Source organism: Eubalaena glacialis, chromosome 9 (assembly GCF_028564815.1).
Source record: "Eubalaena glacialis isolate mEubGla1 chromosome 9, mEubGla1.1.hap2.+ XY, whole genome shotgun sequence".
Classification (NCBI taxonomy): Eukaryota; Metazoa; Chordata; class Mammalia; order Artiodactyla; family Balaenidae; genus Eubalaena; species Eubalaena glacialis.
The window spans coordinates 34,446,485-34,471,378 of record NC_083724.1 but is presented as its reverse complement, the minus strand read 5'-3'; the positions used below and the strand labels follow the sequence as shown (position 1 = coordinate 34,471,378).

Here is a 24,894-nt window from a genome sequence, read left to right as displayed (position 1 = left end):
CCATAGCAGCCCACTGGCAAAGCATGGCATTTCTTTAAAGTTTATTATTTTATCTTGAAACTTCATGTATATTTAGCCTTCCAATAACATATCTATGTTTATCTTAAGATAAAAATAATGCTTTTTCTTCCCATGTCTCTGAGCAAAACTGGCCTGCTGGGAAGATGCGCTACATTTATTCTGTAGCTTTGCATCCCCTCGGGGTGCTGGTATGAACCTCAGGTTCAGGCAGTCAGGCTGGATTCCTGGCCCGTGGGGGTGGGGTAATTCCCACTAGGACCTTCCCATGAAGCAAAGTGGGGAACAGTCCCCCTCAAGACCTATCTTTGTGGTCTTCCTGTGATAGAATAATGGCTCCCCAAAGATGTCCATGTTCTAATCCCTGGAACCTGTGAATATGCTGTGTGACATGCCAAGGGGGAATTAACATTGCAGATGGAAATAAGGTTGCTAATCAGCTGATTTATAAAATAGGGAGATTTTCCTGGAGTCTGAATCCTGAATGATGGGTTGGGGGCTGCTCCACGGAAGGCCAATAAAGCAACTGAAATTGATAGGGACAGAGTAAAGGGACAAAGCAAATGATTAAATAGTTAATCCCACTAAGGTATCATAAGTAAAAGAAAAAAGTAAGGGAGACCCTGTAAGTGAATAATCACTCCAGAAAGCAGGCTTGCCTAGCAACAAAACCATGCAATAGAAGCATGAGACATGCCCCAAAACAATAAAACAATGGTGGAATGAGACCCACATCCTGCCCAGGGAGGTCAGTAAGTTAATGACTCCTAGGACATGCTCCTCTATGCACAATAAAAACAAAAACATAGGCAAGGTTGGACCAGAGTCTGGCTTGGCACAGCCGTGTGGCTAACAGGGTCTTGGTGCTCCAGACGGGTGTCAGGCCTGTGCCTCTGAGGTGGGAGAGCCGAGTTCAGGACACTGGTCCACCAGAGACCTCCCGGCTCCACATAATATCAAATGGCAAAAGGTCTCCAAGAGATCTCCATCTCAACGTTAAGACCCAGCTCCACTCAACGACCAGCAAGCTACAGTGCTGGACACCCCATGCCAAACAACTAGCAAGACAGGAACACAACCCCACCCATTAGCAGAGAGGCTGCCTAAAATCATAATAAGGTCGCAAACACCCCAAAACACACCACTGGACATGGTCCTGCCCACCAGAAAGACAAGATCCAGCCTCATCCACCAGAACACAGACACCAGTCCCCTACACCAGGAAGCCTACACAACTCACTGAACCAACCTTACCCACTGGGGGAAGAAACCAAAAACAAAGGGAACTACGAACCTGGAGCCAGCGAAAAGGAGACACCAAACACAGTAAGTTAAGCAAAATGAGAAGACAGAGAAACACACAGCGGATGAAGGAGCAAGGTAAAAACCCACCAGACATAACAAATGAAGAGGAAATAGGCAGTCTACCCGAAAAAGAATTCAGAGTAATGATAGTAAAGATGATCCAAAATCGTGGAAATAGAATGGAGAAAATACAAGAAACATTTAACTAGGACCTAGAAGAACTAAAGAGCAAACAAACAATGATGAACAACACAATAAATGAAATTAAATATTCTCTAGAAGGAATCAATAGCAGAATAACTGAGGCAGAAGCACGGATAAGTGACCTGGAAGATAAAATAGTGGAAATAACTACCGCAGAGCAGAATAAAGAAAAAAGAATGAAAAGAATTGAGGACAGTCTCAGAGACCTCTGGGACAACATTAAATGCACCAACATTAGAATTATAGGGGTCCCAGAAGGAGAAGAGAAAAAGAAAGGGACTGAGAAAATATTTGAAGACATTATACTTGAAAACTTCCCTAATATGGGAAAGGAAATAGTCAGTCAAGTCCAGGAAGCACAGAAAGTCCCATACAGGATAAATCCAAGGAGAAACACACCAAGACACATATTAATCAAACTATCAAAAATTAAATACAAAGAAAAAATATTAAAAGCGGCAAAGGAAAAACAACAAATAACATACAAGGGAATCCCCATAAGGTTAACAGCTGATCTTTCAGCAGAAACTCTGCAAGCCAGAAGGGAGTGGCAGGACATATTTAAAGTGATGAAGCGGAAAAACCTACAACCAAGATTACTCTACTCAGCAAGGATCTCATTCAGATTTGACAGAGAAATTAAAACCTTTATAGACAAGCAAAAGCTAAGAGAATTCAGCACCACCAAACCAGCTTTACGACAAATGCTAAAGGAACTTCTCTAGGCAGGAAACACGAGGAAGGAAAAGACCTACAATAACAAACCCAAAACAATTAAGAAAATGGTAATAGGAACATACATATCAATAACTACCTTAAATGTAAATGGATTAAATGCTCCAACCAAAAGACATAGACTGGCGGAATGGATACAAAAACAAGACCCGTATTTATGCTGCTTACAAGAAACCCACTTCAGACCTAGAGACACATACAGACTGAAAGTGAGGGGATGGAAAAACATATTGCATGCAAATGGAAATCAAAACAACGCTGGAGTAGCAATTCTCATATCAGACAAAACAGACTTTAAAATAAAGACGATTACAAGAGACAAAGAAGGACACTATATAATGATCAAGGGATCAATCCAAGAAGAAGATATAACAATTGTAAATATTTATGCACCCAACATAGGAGCACCTCAATACGTAAGGCAAATGCTAACAGCCATAAAAGAGGAAATCGACAGTAACACAATCATAGTAGGGGACTGTAACACCCCACTTACACCAATGGGCAGATCATCCAAAACGAAAATAAATAAGGAAACACAAGCTTTAAATGATACATTAAACAAGATGGACTTAATTGATATTTATAGGACATTCCATCCAAAACCAACAGAATACACCTTCTTCTCAAGTGCTCATGGAACATTTTCCAGGACAGATCATATCTTAGGTCACAAATCAAGCCTTGGTAAATTTAAGAAAATTGAAATCGTATCAAGTATCTTCTCCAACCACAATCCTATGAGGCTAGATATCAATTACAGGAAAAAAACTGTAAAAAATACAAACACATGGAGGCTAAACAATACACTACTAAATAACCAAGAGACCACTGAAGAAATCAAAGAGGAAATCAAAAAATACCTAGAAACAAATGACAATGAAAACACGACGACCCAAAACCTATGGGATGCAGCAAAAGCAGTTCTAAGAGGGAAGTTTATAGCAATACAATCCTACCTCAAGAAACAAGAAACAACTCAAATAAACAACCTAACCTTACACCTAAAACAATTAGAGAGAGAAGAACAAAAAACTCCCCAAACTTAGCAGAAGGAAAGAAAGCATAAAGATCAGATCAGAAATAAATGAAAAAGAAATGAAGGAAACAATAGCTAAGATCAGTAAAGCTAAAAGCTGGTTCTTTGAGAAGATAAACAGAATTGATAAACCACTAGGCAGACTCATCAAGAAAAAAAGGGAGAAGACTCAAATCCATAGAATTAGAAATGAAAAAGGATAAGTAACAACTGACACTGCAGAAATACAAAGGATCATGAGAGATTACTACAAGCAACTATATGCCAATAAAATGGACAACCTGGAAGAAATGGACAAATTCTTAGAAATGCACAACCTTCCAAGACTGAACCAGGAAGAAACAGAAAATATAAACAGACCAATCACAAGCACTGAAATTGCGACTGTGATTAAAAATCTTCCAACAAACAAAAGCCCTGGACCAGATGGCTTCACTGGTGAATTCTATCAAACATTTAGAGAAGAGTTACCACCTATCCTTCTCAAACTCTTCCAGAATATAGCAGAGGGAGGAACACTCCCCAACTCATTCTATGAGGCCACCATCACCCTGATACAAAACCATACAAAGATCACAAAGAAAGAAAACTACAGGCCAATATCACTGATGAACATAGATGCAAAAATCCTCAACAAAATACTAGCAAACAGAATCCAACAGCACATTAAAAGGATCATACACCATGACTAAGTGGGGTTTATCCCAGGAATGCAAGGATTCTTAAATATATGCAAATCAAACAATGTGATAAACCATATTAACAGATTAAAGGAGAAAAACCATATGATCATCTCAATAGATGCAGAAAAAGCTTTCGACAAAATTCAACACCCATTTACGATAAAAACCCTCCAGAAAGTAGGCATAGAGGGAATTTAGTAAAGGCTATATATGACAAACCCAGAGCCAACATCGTTCTCAATGGTGAAAAACTGAAACCATTTCCTCTAAGATCAGGAACAAGACAAGGTTGTCCACTCTCACCACTATTATTCAACATAGTTTTGGAAGTTTTAGCCACAGCAATCAGAGAAGAAAAAGAAATCAAAGGAATCCAAATCAGAAAAGAAGAAGTAAAGCTGTCACTGTTTGCAGATGACATGATTCTATACATAGAGAATCCTAAAGATGCTACCAGAAAACTACTAGAGCTAATCAATGAATTTGGCAAAGTAGCAGGATACAAAATTAATGCACAGAAATCTCTTGCATTCCTATACACTAATGATGAAAAATCTGAATGAGAAATTAAGGAAACACTCCCATTTAGCACTGCAACAAAAAGAATAAAATACCTAGGAATAAACCTACCTAAGGAGACAAAAGACCTGTATGCAAAAAACTATAAGACACTGATGAAAGAAATTAAAGATGATACAAACAGATGGAGAGATATACCATGTTCTTGTATTGGAAGAATCAACATTGTGAAAACGACTATACTACCCAAAGCAATCTACAGATTCAATGCAATCCTTATCACACTACCAATGGCATTTTTCACAGAACTAGAACAAAAAATTTCACAATTTGTATGGAAACACAAAAGACCCCGAATAGCCAAAGCAATCTTGAGAAAGAAAAACGGAGCTGGAGGAATCAGGCTCCTGGACTTCAGACTATACTACAAAGCTACAGTAATCAAGACAGTATGGTACTGGCACAAAAACAGAAATATAGATCACTGGAACAGGATAGAAAGCCCAGAGATAAACCCACGCACATATGGTCACCTTATCTTTGATAAAGGAGGCAAGAATATACAACGGAGAAAAGACAGCCTCTTCAATAAGTGGTGCTGGGAAAACTGGACAGCTACAAGTAAAAGAATGAAATTAGAACACTCCTTAACACCATACACAAAAATAAACTCAAAATGGATTAAAGACCTAAATGTAAGGCCAGACACTATAAAACTCTTGGAGGAAAACATAGGCAGAACATTCTATGGCATAAATCACAGCAAGATCCTTTTTGACCCACCTTCTAGAGAAATGGAAATAATAACAAAAATAAACAAATGGGACCTAATGAAACTTAAAAGCTTTTGCACAGCGCAGGAAAACATAAGATGAAAAGACAACCCTCAGAATGGGAGAAAATATTTGCAAATGAAGCAACTGGCAAAGGATTAATCTCCAAAATTTACAAGCAGCTCATGCAGCTCAATATCAAAAAAACAAACAACCCAATCCAAAAATCGGCAGAAGACCTAAATAGACATTTCTCCAAAGAAGACAAACAGATTGCCAACAAACACATGAAAGGATGCTCAACATCACTAATCATTAGAGAAATGCCAATCAAAACTACAATGAGGTATCACCTCACATCGGTCAGAATGACCATCCTCAAAAAATCTAGAAACAATAAATGCTGGAGAGGGTGTGGAGAAAAGGGAACCCTCTTGCACTGTTGGTGGGAATGTAAATTGATACAGCCACTATGGAGAACAGTATGGAGGTTCCTTAAAAAACTAAAAATAGAACTACCATATGACCCAGCCATCCCACTACTGGGCATATATCCTGAGAAAACCATAATTCAAAAAGAGTCATGTATCACAATGTTCACTGCAGCTCTATTTACAATAGCCAGGACATGGAAGCAACCTAAGTGTCCATCAACAGATGAATGGGTAAAGAAGATGTGACACATATATACAATGGACTATTACTCAGCATAAAAAGAAACGAAACTGAGTTTTGTAGTGAGGTGGATGGACCTAGAGTCTGTCATACAGAGTGAAGTAAGTCAGAAAGAGAAAAACAAATACCGTATGGTAACACATATATATGGAATCTAAAAAAAAAAAAAAAAGGTTCTGAAGAACCTAGGGGCAGGACAGGAATAAAGACGCAGAGGTAGAAAATGGACTTGAGGACATGGGGAGCTGGGACGAAGTGAGAGAGTGGCATGGACATATATACACTGCCAAATGTAAAACTGACAGCTAATGGGAAGCAGCCACATAGCACAGGGAGATCAGCCTGGTGCTTTGTGACCACCTAGAGGGGTGGGATTGGGAGGGTGGGAGGGAGACGCAAGAGGGAGGAGATATGGGGATATATGTATACGTATAGCTGATTCACTTTGTTATAAAGCAGAAACTAACACACCATTGTAAAGCAATTATACTCCAATAAAAATGTTAAATATATATATATATAGGGAAAAGATGACATTATACTGAAACCTGAGATAATCTACCATATTTTAGTGTATTTTACTGCCTTTTTGCTCATTTTCATAGCACCACGACAGTCCCGGTTTGACCATGTAGGACAAGAAAACTCCCTTACCTGACATGGAGGAGGAAGTGATGATGGAAGCTTGACGTCTACTCAAGAACGAGGAAGATGGGGACGTTCTTCACCTCCCCGCTTTTCCTTTGATAATAAAACCTTGGCCACTAAGTTCTCGGCACGGCACTCCCTTGCCTTCCTGCTTGTATCTCTCACAGCGCTCTATACTAATAAACTCTTTCCTTACCTGTCACTCTGCCTCTTGTTGAATTCTTTCCATGCCTAGACAGAAGAACTTATGCTCTACTAAGGCCTGGAATGCATTCTGTGGTTTCAAAATGAACAGAGGCGCACGTCTGGAGCCTGGCGCTCACCCCCATAAAGCCTGGTGCTTCAGTGTGGGCACCATGGGAATACCCAGGGCTCTTCAAGGGATGACCTCCCAGCCCAGACTGGCAACAGTTAACATTAAAGGCCCCTGACTGAAACAGGCCCAGAGTGAGCTTAAAGGCCTGGGGTCTTCATCACACAGAGATGGTTTTATTCCTGACTTTCCTTTAGACAAACTTTGATACATATCTGCTAAATCAGCCTGATTAATTCCATTATTCAGTTCCTCTATGTTCTTGCTTATTTTTGCCTGGCTGATCTGTCCAAGACTGAGAGAGAGATGCTGTGGCTCCCAATACTATTGTGTTTGTGTCAATTCTCCTTTGTATTTTAACAGGCTTTTCTTTATATATTTCAGTGAGATGTAATTTATAGCAATAATGGTCCATGAGTGTGCTATTCTCAGGGTGAATTGTACCCTTATCTATAGAAAACGACTTCCTTAATCCTGTTTAACACCTGTACCTTGAATTCTCTTTATTCTAATGTGAACACTGGATCCTTGCTGCAGTTTGGTTTGCTTGATATACTTTTGCCTGACTTTTACCTTTGACCTTTCTGTGTCACTGTGTTGTAAATATAACTATAGTTAGTTCTTCAAAACACAATCTGAAAGTCTTTGCCTCTTCATAGGGAGTTTGACCTATTTGAATTTATGGTCAGAATGACTACATTTGGTCTGCAGTTTTAGTTTATACTTTCTGGTTTTCACATTTGCTTTCTGTTTTTTGATATGTGGACTAGATTTTCTTTGCTTTTATCTTCCATGTTTCAGGAGCTTCAGGTTCTGTTTGTATCATAGCATATTTACCGTTAAGTTATTCAAAGCCTTTTTTAACTTATATTTTTCTAATTATGAAACTCATAAGCAAAATAGTCTCTTTTGAGTCCCTCTCCTACTTAAGACCAGGAGTTTAGCACCCAATTTTTTTTTTACTCACTTCTTTGGCTCTGTTAATGGAATTTGGGTTTTTATATCTCAATTACTGTTATTACAGTATCTATTTGCATTGCATGTATATGCACGTTTGCTTTCAAAATGAATTTCTGCATCTGCATACACTTTTATAACAACTTTTTATAATGACTACTTAGCTCTCTCTCCACGGGCTTTTGTGATCCCTGCTCACCTGCTTCTGTCATGACCTCAGCTATAAAGTTTGCTATCGTTCTCGGCAGGCTGATAAAGGACTTTAAGGATTAACTTCAAGAAGGGCACTGGCTAGTAGTACATCATGTGAGTCTCACACATCGGAGAATGTCTCCCAGCTGCTCCATCATCTCTGGGATTGAATGTTGCAAGGGAGTCGAGGTGGCCTGGTTTTGCACCTTTGTGGGAAATTTGTTTTTTTCTGGGCTAGATACTTGTAGATTTTCCCCTTTCTGTTTGTATTTCAAAACTTCTGACAAAATGTGTCTGGGTATTACTCTCTATTCACCAATTCTGCTAGAATGCAGAAAGGCCAGCTAGACTGCACATACAGTCTGCACATTTCCTTATGAAACTGTTGACTTTGTAATTTCAAAATGGTTGAATATCGGCAATTTGGTACGGTCCAATCTAGTAGATCTCTCTTGAGCCCACTTAAGTTTGTCACCTATTTTTTTTTTAAGTAAACTTCTTATTTGAGAATAGTTTTAGATTTATGGAAAAATCACAAAGAGAGTATATAGAGTTCCCATATGTCCTCACCCAGTTTCCCCTATTATTAACATCTTACGTTAATATAGTACATTTGTTATAAATAATGAATCAATATCAATTCATTATTAACTAAAGCTCATACTTTATTCAGATACCCTTAGTTCTTTTCTCTAGTGTCCTTTTTCTATTCCTGGATCCCATTCAGGATACCACATTATATATCATTGTCATGTCTCTGTAGGCTACTTTTGGCTTAGACATTCCTTAGTTTTGAAGACCTAGACAGTTTTGAGGAGCATTGGTCAGGTATTTTGCAGGATGGCCTGCAACTAGAATTTACCTAATGTTTTTCTCATGGTTAGACTGGATTTATAGGTTTTGGGGAGGAAGAACACAGAGGTAAAGTGCCCTTCTCACCACATCATATCAAATGTACATACTATCAACATGACTTATCACTGTTGATGCTGACCTTGGTCAACTGGTTGAGGTAGTTGTCAGATTCTTCCACTCTAAAGTTACTCTTCTTTTCCCCCCTTTTCATCCTGTGCTCTTTGGAAGGAAGTCACTTAACAAGTGGGTAGTTCTGCTCTACCTCCTTGGGCCTGAAATATCTACACAAATTATTTGGAATTCTTTGGCATAGGAGATTTGTCTATTCTCTCCCATTTACTTACTCAATCATGAGTATCTGTTTTATACTTTGGGTTATAATCCAACACCACTTTTATTTTATTGCTCAAATGTCCCAGCTTTGGCCACTGGGAGCTCTTTCAGTGGCTCTTTCAGTTGGCTGCTGTACTCTTCTGACACACCTCCATCAGTGTGTGTTGTTGATGTGGTTTGAGCACGTCCTTAACTTTCTGGCACTACAAGATGCTCCAGGATCATCTTGTACGTTTCCTGTCCCAGTCCTAGAGTCAGGCATTTCTCCAAGGAGCCCTGGTTCCTTTTCATGGAGAGTGGTATTAGAAACCAAGATCTGGGTGGTAGTTGTGCTTGTTGATACTGAGATTCCTGTTTTGTTTTTGATTTTGGTTCTGTTTCATTTGTCCCAGTTTTCCCTTAGGATCTCCCTTCTCCAGTGTCCATAACTTATCTTTCCTCTCATTAGACTGATCTCTTTGACCATTTCCTCTGAATTCTGGCAAAGCAATTCAAGTTTGTCCTCCATATTACTGATTTTTAGCTTCCTTGGCATTAACTCTGCTCTCTACTACCTCCAATGCAGATTTTAATTCTGCTAGTTGCTATTTAGTTATCTTCCTTGTCCTCTGTACTTCCTTCTCTATCTTATCCCAGAGCAAACCAAAGATTTGCTTTTTCTCTAAGCTTTCCAGAAGTTAATTTTCTTTGTTCCTGAGTATTTTATCCTTGTGTTCTCTGTTAGTTTTGTCTGTCCAGACTTGGTATTTTGTTTACACACACTCAGCAAATGTGTTGAGCAAATTAGGTTTGGTTCCAGGTGCTGGGGAATAAAACAGTGACCAAGACAGACAGAAACTGCTGCCTCCTAGAGCTTACATCCTAGTGGGAGGAGACAGATGACAAAACAACTGGGTAAAATGAATAGGAGGTCAGATATTATCGTGGGTTAATCTGTATCTCCCAAAGATATGTAGAAATCCTAACTCCCAATACCTCAGAATGTGACCTTAGTTGAAAACAGGGTCGTTGTAGATGAAATTAGTTAAGATAAGGTCATATTGGAGTAGGGTAGGCTCTTAATCCCACATGACTAGTGTCCTAATAAGATGATGTGAAGAGAAAAGGGGGAAATGTCAGTGAAGGCAAAGACTGGAGTTACACAGCCACAAGCCAAGGAACATCAAGGATTGCCAGTGATACTAGAAGCTTAGAGAAAGGTACGGAAGAGTCTCCAAGGCTGCTAGAGAGCATAGCCTTGTCGACATCTTGACCTTGGACTTCTGGCCTCAAGGTGTGAGAGAATAAACTTCTGTTGTTTTAAGCCACCTAGTTTGTGGTGCTTTGCTATGGCAGCCCCGGGACACTGATACAGATGTCCATCAGTGAAATGGAGAAAATTAGCAGAAAGGGGGGGTGGGAGTGCGAGGGGCAGGGATTTAAATTTTAAATAAAGCCTCTGGGAAAAGGGGACAACTGAGAAAAGACTAGAAGAAGATGCAAGAAGGAGCCATGCAGGTTCTGGGGGAAGAGCACTCCACACAGAGGGGATCCTTTGCCAACAGCCTGAGCATGCTGTCCTTGGCTCTGCTCTCCCGGGCTTATGTGATGCTGGAATCCTTTCTCAGAACTGCAGCTGTGTGGGGCGGTGGAGAAGCTGGCATGGCATTGCCCAGATCTGAGTTTGAATTCCAATGCACCACTTTCCAGCTGGGTGACTAGGGGTGAGTTCTTAACCTCGTTGAGGCTCAAGCTCCCCATCTGTGAAACGGGGATACAAAAATTCTCTCTGTCCCAGGGCTCTGGGGAGGGCTGAATGGGCAAGTGAAGGTCAAGGGCTCTGCAGGGGGGCCTGGCCCTTGCTCAATGCACTGGAAAGGCCAGCTGCTGTTTTCATCAGCGTTCATATCACTCCTGCTTCTGTTGGAATTAGTTGGCTGATGAGCAGAGCACCCAGTTCCATCCATCTCCAGTTTCTTGTAGACTTTCAACTAATGCGTCTGCTCCACACATAAAGGTTCTTTAAATTTTAAAGCCCACAGAATTCCGCTGGGCCTCTGAGGTGCAGGAAGCTATTTCCAGTGCCCACCCTGGGGAGACACTGTGTGTGGCAGGAGAATGTCAGTGCAGCACCAGAGCCCCGTCCACCCCAGCCCCACCCCAAGTGGTCCCTGCAGAGCAGGCACTCCACTCCTCTGATCCTCCGGGCCTCTGCACAGCCTGACTCCACCCTCAGGCCACATCGTCTGTGGGGGAAGAGCTGGGCAGATCCAGCCCCAGACACCTAGGCTGCTAGCAGGCCCTCCCTAGCTACGGTTTCCTCATCTGCAGAGGCTCCCAGGGCTGAAATGTCAATGCAGATGTGGTATCTGCTCCTGAGCAGGTGACAAACAACTGGTGCTCTGCTCCCCTGCTCCCCATCTCTGGGTCTCAGTCTCCCCATATGTGAACTGAGGGCTTCATGAGCTCTAAACTGCCACCTGCTCTGATTGTTATAACCTGGGACCAGCCCAAGAGAGAAGGGACATGTCAGCAGTTGGCATCTGGGGCCTCAGGAGACTTTCAATGTGGGCATGACGAATGGAAGAGTAAGGTGACAGCTCTAACTATGTCTGTACCTGCTTATAATCCCCCAGCAGCTCCCCACTGCCCTCAGGATAAAAGATCAAACTTCTTAGCTCAACATCCAAGGCTCATGGAAACTGGCTCCAAATTCTGTTTTCGGCCTCAGCATCTTTCCCATGGCCCCACCCCGATACTCCAGCCTCCTGGAATTCCTGCTGATCCCAAGTGCACAGTGAGCATGGCTGTCCTGCCCTTTGATATTCACCCTGCAGGTCTCATTCCTGCCCATCCTCTGTGGCGGAGCCTTGTCTGAACCCTCCCCCGGGAGGGATGAGTCACTTCCTCCCTTTGTTCCCCAGCCCCTCGGTTCCTGGTTCCCCTGAGAGGTATCTGCCTTCCTTACCAGCTCTGAGTGACCTGAGGACATTGGCAGGCCTGACGGTGTCTGTGAGCCCAGGAGAGTGTCTGGCACAAACACGGTGTTTGAGAGAGTTTGGGGAATGAATGGACAGATGACAGTTAGGAACTACTTACAACTGGGCAAACATCTAGTTGACCCTTCTGTTCCTGGAGTGAGTGTCACTGGAGGGGGTCAGGAGCCTGAGCTTTCAGTCCCAACAACAGTACTTCCTTGCTGTGGGTTTGGGCAAGAGAGTTCCTCTCTCTGAGCCTCTTCACAACAGACGTGATAATAATTGCGCCCTGGTTGCCTCTCAGGCTGGGTTGAGAGATACAGAATCACCCAGCAAGCTCCACATGGCTGTGCACCTGGCAATCAGACCTCTGGCCAGTGCTGGACAACCAACACTGGGGACAGCCAAGGGAAGCCAGCTTCTGAGAGCTTCTCCTCATATGTCAGATGTCAAGGATGAAATGAAACAGCCTGAATTCGAGACTCCTTCAAAGTCAGGGGATTTGGGGAACCCCAGGAGCATGCGGTCAGTCTGTCCTCTGGGCTGTGGCCAGCTGCACCTACCTTAAGCTTTTTGACACTGGTGCAGGGATCATTGGAGAAGCTCTCAGTGTCTGAAATCTCGATGTCCTCACCATACAGAACCCCGGTCAGGTCGTTCCTCACCTGCCAGCAAAGAGAAAGCAGAGGGTGGGTGTGCTGGCGGCCACAGGAAGGGCCAGTTCAGAGGGGTCGTCCTGGGAAGTGGCTCAAATGGGCAGGGTGATTTTCTCCATCGACGCACAAAAGGAGTGGGTTTTATCTTCATTAAAAACTAGAGTGCCCCCTGGGGCCTTGGAGATCTCCCAGTCCCACTCCACACCTGACACATAGGCATAAGGAGGCCAGACAGGGAAGGGGCTTACTAAAGTTGCCCAGGAATTTCCTGGAAGAATTAAGACAAGCATCCAAGTCTCTGGACTTTCATGCTGGTGTTTCATACTATCTCCAAATCAGATTAGTTAAGTACATCACGCTGTCTCCAAATCAGACTATTCAAATACTTCTTTATTTATATTTTGCATTATTTATTTGCAATATTACTTCATTTCTAGGGTGAAGAAATAGCTGAGATATTCATATAGACAAAGTAAAACAGAGGAGAGAGTAAGGGGGTATGGAATCACCCTGAGATGTTAAACATAACTATGTGTCTGCTGACACAGAGAATGACTAACATCTATGTGCTTGGAAAGCAGAAAGCCGCAAACTCCAGTGTTCACACGGACTAGCCAATGTGTGAAGCAGCCTGTGTGGAAGGATACTGGGGAGTGGTGGGGACTGTGGCAAACTGGTGACTATATGCCTCACCTAAAGATGGCACTTGCTGCTCAGCTCCAAACATGCTATGCCAGAATGTTGGTCCAGAGTCACCAGACCTTCTGATTTTGGGGGGGTGAAATCAGAAATCCAGATTTTTATTTTTATTTATTTATTTTTTGGCCACGCTGCACAGTATGCGGGATCTTAGTTCCCCAACCATGGCTTGAACCTGTGCCCCCTGCAATGGAAGCAAGGAATCTTAACCACTGGACGGCCAGGGAAGTCCCTAGATTTTTAAAATACAGGATCTCCCACATTTTAAAATGTTGATATTATTTTCAATTTTTTTTAAAAAACAAAGTTAGGACCAAAACAAATAAATCTGAAATCTGTATCTGGCCCATGTCCATGACTGTATACCCTCTGACATAAAGCCATGAAAACGAGACTGTGTGTTTTAGTAGAAAGAACCAGGTGGGAGTTTTGGGACCCAAGTTCCAGGTCTTGCTCTGGCACTGAGTTGCTTGTGACCTCGGCCTCTCTGTGTGACCCTTTCCCTCTTAGGGCTTCAGTCTCCTCCTCTTCAAGAGAAGATGATCTTTAAGAGCACTTCTTGTTCCTACCCATTAAGATGGCTATTATCAAAAACCAAAACCCAGCAAGTGTTGATAAGGATGGGGATAAATTGGAACCTTTGTGCACTGTTAAAATTACCCATCATATGGTAATACGATCCAGCAATTCTACTTCTGGGTATATACCCAAAAGAATTGAAAGCAGGGACTCAAAGAGATATTTGGACACTCATGTGCGTAGCAGCATTATTCACAAGAGCAAAAGGTGGAAGCAACCCAAATGTCCATCAACAGATGAATGGATAAACAAGTTGTGGTTTATACATACAATGGAATATTATTCCGCCTTAAAAAGGAATGAAATTTTGATACATGCTACAACATGGATGAACCTTGAAGACATTATCCTAAGTGAAATAAGTCAGATGCGAAAGGACAAATATTGTAAGATTCCACCTAGATGAGGTACCTAGAGTAGTCAAATTCATAGAGACATAAAGGAGAACAGTAGCTCCTAGGGGCTGGGGGATGGGGGAATGAAGAGTTATGGGTACAGAGTTTCTGTTTGGGATGATGGAAAGTTCTGGAGATGGCTGGTGGTGCCTCTTGCATAACAATATGAAGGTACTTAATGCCTCTGTAACGTAAATTTAAAAATGGTTAAAATGGTAAATTTGATGTTATGTACATTTTACCATGATAAAAAAAAAAAGCACTTCTTGTTTCAACAAGTGGTGGATCCTCCCAATGTATGTATCAAAATGTTTTGAATAATTTGGCCCTGCATGTCACAGGATGGTCACTGGGAAGCCACCACCATAGAAGGGGAACAAAGGGGGTTTCAGTGGGAACTGCTGTATTTCATTTCTTTAAAAGAAATATTACGCAAATAGAGCAAAATGTGAACACATTAATTCTGGGTGGCTAGTCCATGGGTGTTTGGTGTTCTGTGCTTTTCTGAATGCTCGAAATACTTTGCAATAAATGTTTTGTAAAAAGAATGACACTGCCGCAGTCAGGGTGAACCTTGTCCATCCTTAGTTTTTACCTCTATTTTGATGGAAGATTGGGAGCTAGTTGCTTGAAAACAAAGTTGACTTTGCCATTACAGTTCATTTCTGCTGCGTCAAATCCTTTTTGCTTTTTTTTTTAAATAAATTTTATTTATTTATTTATTTATTTTTGGTTGCGTTGGGTCTTCGTTGCTGCATGCGGGTTTTCTCTAGTTGCGGTGAGCAGGGGCTACTCTTCATTGCAGTGCGTGGGCCTCTCACTGCGGTGGCTTCTCTTGTTGCAGAGCACGGGCTCTAGGCGTGCGGGTTTCAGTAGTTGTGGTGCACGGGCTCAGTAGTTGTGGCTCGTGGGCTCTAGAGCGCAGGCTCAGCAGCTGTGGCACACGGGCTTAGTTGCTCCGCGGCATGTGGGATCTTCCTGGACCAGGGCTCGAACCCGTGTCCCCTGCATTGGCAGGTGGGTTCCCAACCACTGCGCCACCAGGGAAGTCCCTAAAATCCTTTTTGGATGCAGGTGGGGTTCCATTATTAGTTTTGTGTGTCATGAGGGTGCTGTGGAGCAACAACAATTATTAAACACAGAAATGTGCAAACTCGGCCCTGCTGGAAGGCAACACAGCCAATTCACAGACTACCAAGGCATGCACAGTCGAGCCGCGGCTCTCCACGTCCATGCCACCCAAAGCTAGGGAAACTACTCGAACTCTCTTGAGTCTCAGTCTTTTCACCTATAAAATGGGGGCAATACAGCATGTAACTTACAGGGCCCAGCAAAAACACCGAGGATGTGGAATGGCTTTGGAAATTCTAAAGTTCTTTACGCTGCTTAAAAGCTGGAATGATCATTTCCAGGCATAAGACGCAGCATCAAGGCTGTCAGTGGCTTGGAGTATCTATCTGTGAGTAAGTGTGTGCATGAGAGCTGTATATAATTAATGGCAGAAAAAATATTTTACAGGCAGTCAGAACTCGAAACAAACAAAACCAAAACACCCTAGAGGTTACCTCATTCTGCCCCTAATTTCACAAATGAGGAAACTGAGGTGTGACTCCCAGGCCAGTGCTCTCTGAATGGTCCCAGGCTGGCTCTTCTGGATCCTGCCAGATGTGGACAGTTCCTAAGGCTTATGAGCCAGAACAGGTCAGAACAGATGGTTGGTGACATTAGGCACTCACTGATCATAATTTCAGCACAAAGAAGTCTGCTCAGCTTGAGCATTTATTCTAATGGACTTTTTTAGGGAAAGCAAATGGAAAAAAACAGTAATAAATGATATTTTAAAATAACCAAAGCATGTTAAAGAAATAATGCAATTGATCTACCTCACAAGGAAAAAAATCCACACTCTTACGTGTGGCTAGAAGGATCATTCGTTGCACTGGTTAAAGACTATTAAGTAAGTTAGAAAAAAAACACCTTTTTTTTTTTTTCATTCTGGTACTGCAGGTATCTCCTGTTTTACAGGGCCAATATCTTTTATCAGCTTGCTAAAAACCGCATTTCAGCAAACTGAATCCTATTTTTTACTCACCTCCACTATAAAAGCAGAAATATGTTCTTCCTGGAAAGGAGTGACACTTAATTCTCAAGAAAATAGAATACATTCACACATACACACACACTCAAGTATAGCCAGAGTCCCACTGGGGGCCTAATCTGCATATGGGGCGCAGGGAGGCAGCCATCAGGAGTCTGATTTGCTGAAAGGCCCTGGCCATCCTGGGAGGAAGGGGGAGAGATGGGTGCTGATGGGCAGGGAAGGGACAGAGAAGAAGGCTGCCCCATCACCTAGAAGGGAGGGTCAGGGCTGCCAGTGGAGTGAGGAAGACCATGAGCGGGGCCCTGAGTGCTGCTAGAAGGGAGATTAGGACGGGTTGAGTCCTTAAAAGCTGGGTCCTCGGGGCCAGCTCACAGGGCTGAGATTGCCTAAGGGAAGAACTCTCCCTGCTTCTGGAGCAATGAATCCCAGCCCTGACCATCGGAGCAAATCTGAAAGGAGCACAGCTCACTCGGCACCAGGGAGAACCAGTGGGTCAGAGCTCTAGGAATAAATAATCGAAAATAGGCTTGGAGGCAACAGCTGTTGATTTTTCCCCCAAGAACTGGTATGGACTGTGGATGCGAAGTCACACCAGAAAGCGAGTCCCTAAAGCAGTGGTTCTCAAAGTGTTCCCCCTGGACCAGTAACACCAGCATCACCTGAGGGAACTTGTTAGAAATGCAAATTCTCGGGCCCACCTCAGACCTACTGGGTCAGACACTCTGGGGTGGGGTCCAGCAATCTGTGTTTTAGTCAGCCCTCCAGGTGATTCTGATATATGTTCAAGTTTGAGGACCACTGTCCTAAAGAAGGCAGGACAAGTTTTAAGCAAACCATTGATAATGGTATGAAAAAATGCTTTCTATGGCTTGGATATTTTCCGCTTGATTAGGGGACCACAATGTTTGGACCTGAGGAAGGCAATTACCAAAAGGGTGAGCAGGACTGGGATTCACATTTAAAAAGGTATCACATCTAGAACGTGGAGAGGACAATCACCCTCTGCTCTGCCCACCTCAGAGCACACCTGGAGTGCTGGGCTCAGTTCTGGGTGCATTTATCAGGGATTGTGACAAAGTGGCTCAGGCTCAGAGGAGAGAGGTGTGGCTACGACAGGGACCAAGAACCCTTTAGAAGACCATGGACATGGTGGCGGGGGTGTTGGGAGTATAAAGGTCACAAGGGGTGACACCAGTGACTCCTCAGGAGTGGTGAGGAGTGACACCAATTGGTGACACCAATTCCCAGTGCAGCCTTGGGAATCAAAGATCCAAATCCAAGAATTTTAACACTTAGACTCCAAGCTCTAGGGAAGTTCAACGTCCTGAAAGAAGTCAAGAGCCAGGCAGAATCAGTGGCTTTGGGGGAAAGCTCAGAGCTGGGAGGACCGTCCTGCTCAGGCTGAGTGGCAGAAAATGCTATCAGGTCAGATCAGCTGTCTAAACTGCGGGCCCAGTGGGTCTATACACGACCTTCCCTCCCAGCTAGTTCACGGGCTGTAGGAGAAGGGGTGACAGGGACTTGACACTCCAATGAAGGCATCACAATGGCCTCGCTCCTCCAACTGAGCGCACAGCCCCCATCCACAGGCTCGGCATTGGGGATACACAGCTGGTCCTGTGAGATGTAGGGGGAGAAGCGGACAGGCTGGAGAAGGAAAAGGGGATCAGAGGAAAAGACACGAAGCTAATGGAATTAGGAAAAGAGTATAGGTGAACAGACTCTTCGGGAGAATTTTCTGGCTTAGCATAACTGAGTCCATGTGACCCATTTTAAGCATAATGTGGGTCCACCCTGTTCTACCAGGGAGGCTTGTCACCACCTCTGAGCAGGTCACAGTGCCACTCCACCGGCAGGTCTCCTCCCTGCTCTGAAGGCTGCACCTCTCCACTCACACACCCCAGCTGCCCAGATGCTTCTCCCTCTCCGGAAATCACCCAGTGACTGGGCTTATGAAATAACAGCATTGTGTCCCACCCTGAATAACTGCCATGTGGGTCAGACTGTTCTTTCTACCCATGCTGTCCCTGCTTCAGGGTCCCAGGACCACATCTGCATGCCCTGCCAGGTTCCTGTCCCCCTGCAACTTTCTGCTGCCCACAGGTACGGCCAATTAACTCTCTCCCTGAGGTGAGATCCCCCACCTCAGCCTTGGAACTCCCCTTTCTCCAGCAAGGTAATGTAAGGAGCCTGAGGTCATGAGGCCAGGGGTTTCAGCCTCCTGCCAGCCTGGCAAGGGGCCTTCTTAGACCTCAGGCTTTCAATCAGGGCTCCTGCTTCATTCCTGGGGCTGGAATTCTGTCTCTTGTCCAGTCACTCCCTGGCCTCTGGGCTTGAGTCCCTTTTTGAACAGCTACCTAGTGCCTGGTCATTCCAGAATGGGGCCCTGTTTGTTCTTCCCAGTCTCTCTCATTCATTCATTCATTTATTCATTCATAATATTGACATCTCTTCTGTTCCAGGCACCATGTGAAATAATACTAGGGTTCTGATGGAGAGCAAATCCATTCTTGGGTCTCTATCTAGAGGGGGTGAGAGACATTAATCAGATAATTACCCTGGTACCTACAAGACAAGGTGGTCAAGTTCAGGGGCATGCTTCCAGGAGAGGCTAACATAGAGAAGTCAGATCTAGGCCAGAAGGTAGGGCAGAGAGAAGGATTCCAGGCTGAGGAGCAACACATTGCAAAGGTCCTACAGTGGGAGAGAGCTGGTAGGAAAACTAGAAGAGCTGTGCTGGTCTGAAGCACAGCATGGGCAGGGGTTGGGGGAAAGCTGTTGGAATGAAATGAGAAAGAAGAGGTGGACAGGAGAAGACCATGAGAGCCTCATAATTCACAGGAAAGATCCTGGTCTTGAGCCTAAGAACAGTGGGAAGCCTTCACAAGGTTCCAGGGAGAGGGTGGCATGATTAGAACTGTGTTTTAAAACCAAGACTCAGGCTGCTATGGGACCAATGAGGGCAGGTGCATGAGGCAACAGGAAGGCCATTGAGGCAGCTACAGAACCATCCACATGAGAGATTCTGGAGGCTGGATGAGTAGATGGTGGTGGAGGTGACATGAACTGACCCACTTGGGGATATATTTGGGGTAACTAATAATCTGTATTAGTCATCTATTGCTGTGTAACAAATTATCCCACAACTTAGTGGCTTAAAACAAGAAATGGTTATTATCTCACACAGTTTCCATGGACCAGGACTGTGGGAGTGACTTAGCTGGGTGCTATGGCCAGGGTCTTTCATGAGGTATTTTCAAGATGTTGACTGTGGCTGCATGTTAGAATCACCTGGGAGTCTTTAAAAACTACTGATGCCCTGGCTGCATCCTAAACCAATTACAGTCCCTGAGATAGGACTCAGGCATCAGCACTTTTAGAGGTCTCCAGGTGATTCCAACATGTAGCTAAAGTTGAGAACCACAAATGAAGGGGTAAAAGCCACAGAACTGCCAGGCTCACAGCTAGGTTGCCAGCTTCCAAAAAGACCCCCAAGTCACCTACTCCTACCTTCTCCAGGTTCTGGGCACCATCTTCCTTTACAGCTGGGACTTCTCTCCTACCCCAATCAACAGTTATGTCTCATCTTTAATCCCCAGATCCTTCTACTCCTGGCCCCCAGCACCACGAGCAGATCCTGACCATGTCAGAAGGGAGAATGGTGAGAAGGAAAGCAAGGAGAAGGGAATGATGGAGAGACAGACAGTAAGAAAAGGAGGAGCAGAGGATTATTACAGCTGTAATTTCTCACATTCGGACCACACGTCCCAGGCGGGGAAGGCTCTGATGGAGCAAGTGAAATGCAAAGGGGAGGCGAGGCCGCGGGGACTATCAGAGACCCCAGGACACTTGGCTTCTGTGGCCAGTAGTTCCCCAGACACCTTCCCTAAGGTGGCCACTGCGCCAGCTGAGGAATCATCCAGAAAGGCGGAGATCCAGGTAAAGATGGGGAGAACCAGGTCTGCACCACATGCACTTTACAACTCTTTGAAAATTCTAATTAGGTTACAAAATGAACTTGAGAGCAAAGCGAATTCCCAGCTCTCCTATGGAAGCCGAGATAACCTACTTTGTCATTCAAATACACTTGCTATATATAGCCCTAGATTGTGCTGAAGTGTCACTCCTCTTACCTGACTAAAGCGTATAATTATAGATTTACTTCTATTCATTCATGAAATGTGTCTTCACTTGATTAAACGGTTCATTCAAGGAAAATCCATTAAAATATGGAACATGTTAAAATGTGGCTCATTAGAGGCAGAGGGCACTGCTGTAGTTAAGATGCTAATTAGGATAAACAGGCATTTAAAACACTCAAATCTTTGAATAATTCAGGTCACTTTTACTGGGGCTGGAGCTCCCCAGGAACCACCATTAATTTAAGCTAATTAAAAAATTAGCCTGGAGAAGAGTAGACCAAGACAGGAAGTGATGGCCGACTTCAAACACTGAAGGGCTGTCATGTGGAACGGAGGGCACCTGGTTCTGGGCACCCCTGTGTTGGAGGTGGGGCCAATAGGTAGATGGGTCAGGAAAGCAGATTTTGGCTTAAAGCCAAAATGAACGTTCTAATGATGGGGTAGGCAAATTTGGTAGTGAGCTCCCTGTCATCAGAGGTGTGCAAGTAGAAGCTGGTCGGGATGCTGGAGAGGGGATTTTTCTTCCACCGCCAGTGTTTGTGGTTCTAGGAGAGTATGTTTCAAAATCCCACTTGCCCCCACTCTTTGCCTTTTTGAATTTTAGAGTTGCTAAAGCAGTCCTCTGCAGCTCTGAAGTTTTTCAAAGATATGAGGCATGCAGTTTGAGTCCCAGAGAAATGTATCCATGTGGTTATATTTCTACCTTTCTAAACCTGATGAGCACTCGTTGAAGAAATTGTTCCTTTTGAAAAATGGAGCCATCTAATTTTCAGATTTCTACAAATAATTTTAACCTATAGTTGGAGTTGAGTATAACTGAAACTTTTAAAAAAGGGTAAATACATAAGTGAACATGTATTAGATTTACTGCTCATATGTGATACTTGCACAGGCACCGTGACATTTGCATGTTCACACTGCAGACCCAGTGGGTTAGATGGTGACCACCAAAAAGGTATGTCCAAGTCCTAACCATCAGAACCTATGGATGTGACCTTATTTAGAAAAAGGGTCTTTGTAGATGTAATTAATTTAAGAATCATCCTGGATTACCTGGATGGGCCCTAAATCCAATGATAAGTGTCCTTATAAGAGAAAGGCAGAGGGAGATTTGGGACACAGAGGCATAAGGGAGAAGGCAACGTGAAGACAGAGGCAGAGACAGGAGTGATGTGGCTACAAGCCAAGGAACACCTGGACCCACCAGAAGCTGGAAGAGGTAAGGAAGGATTCTCTCCTTAGAGCCTTTCAGAGAGAGCATGGCCTCGCTGATACCTTGATTTCAGAACTCTGGCCTCCAGAACTGTAAGAGAATGAATTTCTGTTGCTTTCAGCCACAGTTTGTGGTGCCTTGTTACAGCAGCCCCAGGAAACTAACACATCTGGGGCCTCCTGAGACCTGGCAACTTGTTGGTTCAAACCACATTCCCATGGTTAAGCCCTGGCTTACTGTCCTGTTTACACCCTCACATCACAGGCTGAGTTTTCCCGAAGGGAATCTGGTTTCCCTCTACTCAATGGTCACTTGTCTGTCCCAAAGAAAAATGGTTTTTCTCACTTCCCCAGAGTTACCAAGAGCAGAAAAACAAGTGTGTGTGTGTGTGTGTGTGTGTGTGTGTGTGTGTGTGTGTGTGTGCGGGGGTGGGGTGGGGGAGTTCCCGGTTGGGCAGTGGCTAAGAATCTGCCTGCCAATGCAGGGGACACAGGTTCGAGCCCTGGTCCAGGAAGATCCCACATGCCGTGGAGCAACTAAGCCCGCGAGCCACAACTACTGAGCCCATGTGCCACAACTACTGAAGCCCGCACACCTAGAGCCTCTGCTCTGCAACAAGAGAAGCCACCGCAATGAGAAGCTCCCACACTGCAGTGAAGAGTAGCCCCCATTCGCCGCAACTAGAGAAAGCCCGCGTGCAGCAACGAAGACCCAATGCAGCCAAAAATAAATAAATTAAAAAAAACAAGTAGGGGACCATGAGTGGCAGTGTCATGAGACATGGCCCCGTGGGGGGGCCGCCAGCCTCATGAGCCTCAGTGGAGGGCTCAGAAGTCCAGGTCGCTGACTTTGTGCTGGTTCGCAGAGCTGAGCACAAGCACCAGGGCTATCACATCCCCTCCCTAACTAACGTGGCAGTCCTGCAAAGGGGAGGGCTTTGTTTTAGTTCCAGGGTCCAGCATCGTGCCTGGCATGCAGTAGGTGCTCAAAGCTATGAGATGAATGAGAGAAAGAGCGAATGTACACCGTGTCCATCTAGGCTATCATGTAGATATTCTGAGCCCGGGAGTTTACGCTATGTCTTGAGATGGTCTTGCAGGGATGAGGCAAATGCACAGGGGCTGGACCGCACGCCTCTGCCTGAAGACACAGCCAGCTGACATGGGGACCAGCCCTGGGCATGGTGCTGTGGTGCTCTCCTGGGGGGACCCGTGGGGCCTGAGGGCACATAGCGTTCCCTGGGACTGTTTCCGTCCCGCCATTACTTAGGAACAGGGCTGTGGGGACCTGTGACCTGAGCTCTGCCCAGATACTCACATCAAGCCCTTACAACAGCTCCCACCTGCTGGTAGGTGTATGATGAGCCATGGTGGCTGGAAACAGAGATCCCAACAGGCAGAGCTGGCCTGAGCAACAGGCCCCCACACCCAGGACCCACCCAAGACAGCTGCCTCCTCCTTTGCAGCCCTCACCACCATCACCCTATATGGCAGTCCTTCAAAGGGAGGGGTGGGAAATCCCACGGGCCACAGTCCCCTCCTCCCTTGCCCACCATTTGCTGCTCAGGGGCCCATCTTCCAGAGCTACATGCTATAGGGCAGGTACACACCCTGCATCCAACTGCATGGGGAGGGACAGATGACTCAGAGGAACTAGGGTTCTCTGGCTCTCAAATCCCTGTTCCCATCAGCCAGCCTTTCACAATTTTAGAAATTCTGAAGAATCTTAAGTGTGATGAACAGAATAATCTATGTCTCCCCGCCGCCCTGCAAGATGTCCACCTCCTTATCCCTGGAATGCACTACCTTACGTGGCAAAGGGGACTTTGCAGATGAGTTTAAGTGAAGGATCTTGAGATAAGGAAACCATCCTGGATTACCTAGGAGGGCCCAAGGTGATCAGAGGTGTTTTTATAAGGGAAAGAGTGAGGTAGGAGAGTCAGAGCCCAAGAAAGAATGATGACAGAGATTTGTTTGAAGAAACCACACTGCTGGCTTTGAAGATGGAGGACAGGGCCAAGAGCCAAGAAAAGCAGGCGGTTTCTAGAAGCTGGAAAAGGCAAGGAAACAGATTCTCCCATAGTCTCCAGAAGGAACCAGTCCTGCTGACACCTTGATTTTGGCTCAGGGAGACAGATTCTAAACTTCTGAGCTCTAGTACCATAAGATAACAAATGTGCTATTTTAAGCCACAAAGTTTGTGACGATTTGTTCCAACAGAATAGAAAACTCACATAATAAGCTTTGGCCTTGAGATCCTGCACATCCTCAAACACCCCCCCACACAGAAAACTTTCCCTCCTTCCCAAGCTAGTGGTGACCCCTCCTCTAAACTCCACAGTCCTGTGCTCAAGGCCACTCTCCCTGGCTAAAACAGAGACTGTCCTGAGAGTCTACATACCCTCCATCTGAGACCCCGGAGCCCAGCACAGGGCTGCCTGAGGAAAGGGGACCAGGCCCAGGCCCTCTGCTTGGATCATGCACAACACCCCACTTTGCACTCCCCAGCCAGCAGTCTTCCCTCTGTTAACAGTTCCAAGGAGCTCACCACTCTGTGGGTGGTCAGTGAAGTCAGGCCACACTGAGTTTTTGGGGAATGAAATTAGCCTTCAGAACCTTGTTGCTTTCCTGTGACAAAGTGCCTATGGCTTTAATTGCAGCAGACTCCTGAGACCAAACCAATATTTACAGAAAGATTTGGATATTAATAAAACAGGAATATTATCCAGTTAAGATGATGAACACAAACCTCTACAGGAAATCAACGAGATGCAAAGTGCGCCTCTGACACCAAAATAGAGGAGGGATATTAGAGAACTCACACGTGTGAGCACTAAAGAATGCAGAACGCAGAATCCTTCTCCTGTTTCCTGAGCCCCATCCCTGCTCCCCGTCACTCAGGGT

General features: G+C 44.6%; 1 protein-coding gene across 1 annotated transcript in view; it reads right to left on the bottom strand.

The window, feature by feature from the left end:
• The window catches only part of GABBR2 (gamma-aminobutyric acid type B receptor subunit 2), a 360,010-nt gene that overhangs the window by 170,937 nt on the left and 164,179 nt on the right, over positions 1-24,894 (bottom strand). The window contains exon 4 of the mRNA XM_061201103.1: positions 12,770-12,871. Within this exon, the coding sequence (XP_061057086.1) occupies positions 12,770-12,871 (102 nt within the window). The remainder of the gene's footprint in view (positions 1-12,769; positions 12,872-24,894) is intronic.